Source organism: Mustela erminea, chromosome 4, assembly GCF_009829155.1.
Source record: "Mustela erminea isolate mMusErm1 chromosome 4, mMusErm1.Pri, whole genome shotgun sequence".
Taxonomy (NCBI): Eukaryota; Metazoa; Chordata; class Mammalia; order Carnivora; family Mustelidae; genus Mustela; species Mustela erminea.
The window spans coordinates 19229738-19234002 of record NC_045617.1 but is presented as its reverse complement, the minus strand read 5'-3'; the positions used below and the strand labels follow the sequence as shown (position 1 = coordinate 19234002).

Sequence of the window (4265 nt, the reverse complement as noted above, 5' to 3'; positions counted from 1 at the left end):
TTTTTGAAGCTATGTGATTGTCATTTTGGTGCTGGTATCCACTAAAGGTGGAAGGTGGTCTTTTTGGTAATTACACTGAAAAAATGGAAATTATAAAACTAAAAATTATGACTTGAAAGGCAGAGTTTAGAGAGTACATAAACTGAATTCTCTCTTCTGCAACCACATTCTCTTGAACCTAGAATCTAGATGTTGAGAAGACTCTGGTATGGTAGGAGATGGATACTGCCATATTGAAGTCAAAATGAGAGGCAAGGTGGTCAACAAAAATTTGGACTAGTGACTGAAGAGCAACCATAACCAGTCAGTAATTTATTTTCTGAGTAATAATTTTAGTCTGTTGCTCTCTACTAGATTAATGAAAGTTTTGTTATAGGCTACCCGTCATGCTGCGTGGTATTAAGAGACACCCCCATGTCCACTCATTTCAGAAAGAGTTAAGGAGAGCACAGTGCCCCCCCAGCCCAACATGGAAATGGCAATTTTGGTTAGTGAGATCCCAAAAGAAAGGCCCAGCTCCTGGGGTATGTCAGTGTTCTGAACACCAGCAACCCTCCCTACACTGTGATTTGTCCTCTACTGTCAAACTTGTAATCAAGTATCTTGCTATTATTAAGAGAGCTGGGAGGTGGGAGGTTGGGGAGGGATACCCACAGAGCATTCTCTGTACTACTTATTTTGAACAGGAGGATAAAAAAATGAACAACTCTGACCAGAAGGAGCTTACATTCTAGGAAAGCAAGTAGCCAATGAAACAAGCAATAGTATATAGTATGTGACATGATAATAATATGTACTTGAGAGTCTATCTTTCTTTGATAATTTGTATCAAAGATACAAAGTTCTTTCAATACTATGGTGGTTTTTTTTCTCTTTTTTTGGTCTCTCCTTTGTAAGACTTTCTTTATTGTGCTACAACAACCGCAGAATTTTAAAGCTTGAAACACTTCCTTCTATGATAATATAACAAACCCTGTTTACCATGTAAAATACTCTATAGTTTTCTGAGAGTCCTTAAAGCCATAGAATTAAATGATTCATTTTCTAAGAACTTCAGTTCTACAAGATTTTTACAGTAATAGCTTTATTACAATATTAAAATAATCACTGAAATATTATGGAGTAGAATGCAAAATTAATGATCAATTTTTTTAATGTCACTGGAGAATTCAAAGACATTCTGTGCTTAAAGCAATGGGCTTTGATTTTATCCCCAGATCTTAGGAGTAACGGATGCTTAGTGAAATAGTTTGAGAAGTCTTACTTTAAAACTGTAAGTAAGGGACTCCCAGGTGCCTCAGTCAGTTGAGCATCTGCCTTTGGCTCAGGTCGTGATCATGGGGTCCTGAAATCAAGCCTTGCACTAGGCTCCCTGCTCAGTGAGGAGCCTGCTTCTCTCTCTGCTTCTCCCCCAGCTCGTGCTTTCTATCTCTATCTCTCTCTCTCTCTCTAATAAATAAAAAATTTTTAAAAAGAAAAAGAAAGGTAAGTGGTATCAGCCCACATGCCACCATTCTTTTTCTTAAAAACAAAAGTATGCATATATACCAAAGAATGTATATCACATATATGTAAAGTATGAAGAATAATACAATCAAATACTGCATTACCATTGACATGTTCATGTGTTCATGTATCCTAACCTGCCCCACCATACCACTGTCCTGGAATTTTTACATATTTTTATGATATCCACATACCCTAAGCAATATATTATTTTTGCATGGGTTGCATATTGAAAAGTGTTTAAGAAGTTACTCCCACTGTATTATCCTGCCAAAAATAGATTTTTTCACTCACACAGATACTTGTAGCTATTGTTTATTGATTTTTCACACAGTATAACTGACATGGTATGAAAAGGATAAAAGTGTTTTGCATGTTCTCATGTCAATAAATGTTTAGGGTATTTCCAGACATTGTACATACATTGCTGCTGTGAACATTGTTGTACAAGCTTCCTGATACACATTAGTAGAAATTACTCTGTTTATCTACAAGTAATTTTGGGGGTCATAGGGTATGGACATTTTTAACTCTACAAAATAGTGCCAAATCATTTTCCAAACTATTTATGCTATTTCCTGTCAAAATACATGAGTTGTTATTGCTTCATATCCTTTACAACATTCATTATTGTCTGGATTTTTGATATTTGCCAATCTTTAGAGTTGAAATTGTATCTGAGAATTCAATATACCCTTCCTCTGTGTCTTATAAAGTTGAGTTTTTATTTATGTCAATTGGCCCCTGAGTTTCTTCTTCTGCCCCCATATTTCTATTGAGTTGTTTATCTTATTGATTTTTTTTATTGATCTTTAGGAGTTTGGGGTTATATAATCCATTTTAGTTCAACATGACAATCTGTGCTCAGCTTTCATGTTATTTATGTCTTCTAATGAATATAGTTCTTAGTCTCAATGTATTCAGGTAATCAACTTTTTTAATGGGGTTTACCCTTTTGAGGTCCTATCTACAAAAACTTTTTCCTATTTCTAAGTAGGAGTAAAGGTAAGACATTATTTCTCATTTGAGGAGCAAATATCATAGCAAATAGGAACTCTATTGTATATGATTTTCATTTAATAGCCTTGCCTAAATAACCAACACTCCTTATTTTCTCTATAAAAAATTGAATTTTCGCCCTTTTACGAAGATGGCGCCGAAAGCTAAGAAGGAAGCCCCTGCCCCTCCCAAAGCCGAAGCCAAAGCAAAGGCTTTGAAAGCCAAGAAAGCGGTGCTGAAAGGCGTCCACAGTCACAAAAAAAAGAAGATCCGCACATCACCTACGTTCCGACGACCCAAGACTCTGCGTCTCCGAAGGCAACCTAAATACCCTCGAAAGAGCGCCCCCAGGAGAAACAAGCTTGACCACTATGCCATCATCAAGTTCCCCCTGACTACTGAGTCAGCCATGAAGAAAATAGAAGACAACAACACACTTGTGTTCATTGTGGATGTCAAGGCCAACAAGCACCAGATCAAACAGGCTGTGAAGAAGCTCTATGACATTGATGTAGCCAAGGTCAACACCTTAATCAGGCCTGATGGAGAGAAGAAGGCATATGTTCGGCTGGCCCCTGACTATGATGCTTTGGATGTTGCCAACAAAATTGGGATCATCTAAACTGAGTCCAGCTGGCTAAATCTAAATACAGTTTTTTCATGATAAAAAAAAAAAAAAAAAAATTGAATTTTCAAGGGCACCTGGGTGGTTCAGTCAGTTAAGCACCTGACTCTTCATTTTGCTCAGGACATGATCTCAAGGGCCTGAGATTGAGCTCCCCATAGGGTTCTGGGCTCTGCACTGTGTGTGGAGCCTGCTTAGGATTTTCTTTCTCTCTCTCTCTCTCTCTCCCAGCCTTTCTCTCTCCCTCTGCCCCTCTCGGCAACCCCCCCCCCACCCCACCCCAGGCTCATGCTTGTTCACGCACTCTATCATTCTATAAATAAATAAATAAATGAAACTTTCAATGTTAATAGATTGCTTCTCTGTTGTTGTAGATTGCAAAAAACATCACAAATGCCTCCCTTCACTACACATACTCTTCTTTGCAACGTGACATAGCTGCCTCTGTCACAGTGTGATGGTCTTTATCTTTCCATTCTGTATGTCTGGAGGATATCCAGGTGACTATCTTGGTCCATGGGACTTTGACAAAAGTATGCAAGCAGATGCTTGGAAATTGCTTATCCCTCCAGAGCTTACCCTCTTGCTTTTTATGGAACTCCTTGATATCTATGAGAAGAAACCTGGGCCAATCTTCTAGAGGAAAGAGACCACGCGAATCAGAAACAGGTTATCCTAGTGAGACCACTCTAGGTCATGCAGCCCCAGTCAAGGAGCCAGGCTGGACGTACTCAACTAATTCAGAATCATGCAGAGAATCGGGACGCCTGGGTGGCTCAGTTGGTTGGACGACTGCCTTCGGCTCAGGTCATGGTCCCAGAGTCCCGGGATCGAGTCCCACATCGGGGTCCCAGCTCCATGGCTAGTCTGCTTCTCCCTCTGACCTTCTCCTCGCTCATGCTCTCTCTCACTGTCTCTCTCTCTCAAATAAATAAATAAAATTAAAAAAAAAAAAAAGAATCATGCAGAGAATAAATGTTTGTTGTTTCAAGCAACAAAGTTTAGGAAGATCTGTTATGCAACAAAATTTAATCAATACAATATCATACAAGACTGATTTCTATTTCTGTTAAATGCTTTCTTTGTTTATGGGGACAGAGATGGCTAGGGCCAAGAATTCATCCTCTCCTTCTTT

At 38.8% G+C, this 4265-nt stretch overlaps 1 protein-coding gene across 1 annotated transcript; it reads left to right on the top strand.

Moving 5' to 3' along the window:
• Window positions 1–2647: 2647 nt before the first annotated feature.
• Window positions 2648–3127, top strand: LOC116587716 (60S ribosomal protein L23a). Its single transcript, XM_032338315.1, has one exon. It carries the CDS (start codon window positions 2657–2659, stop codon window positions 3125–3127), a length of 471 nt encoding a protein of 156 aa, XP_032194206.1. The 5' UTR covers window positions 2648–2656.
• Window positions 3128–4265: the final 1138 nt, after the last annotated feature.

Excerpts from the sequence above, each read along its gene's own strand:
- LOC116587716 (XM_032338315.1), top strand. The coding sequence starts at position 2,657 with ATGGCGCCGAAAGCTAAGAAGGAAGCCCCTGCCCCTCCCAAAGCCGAA.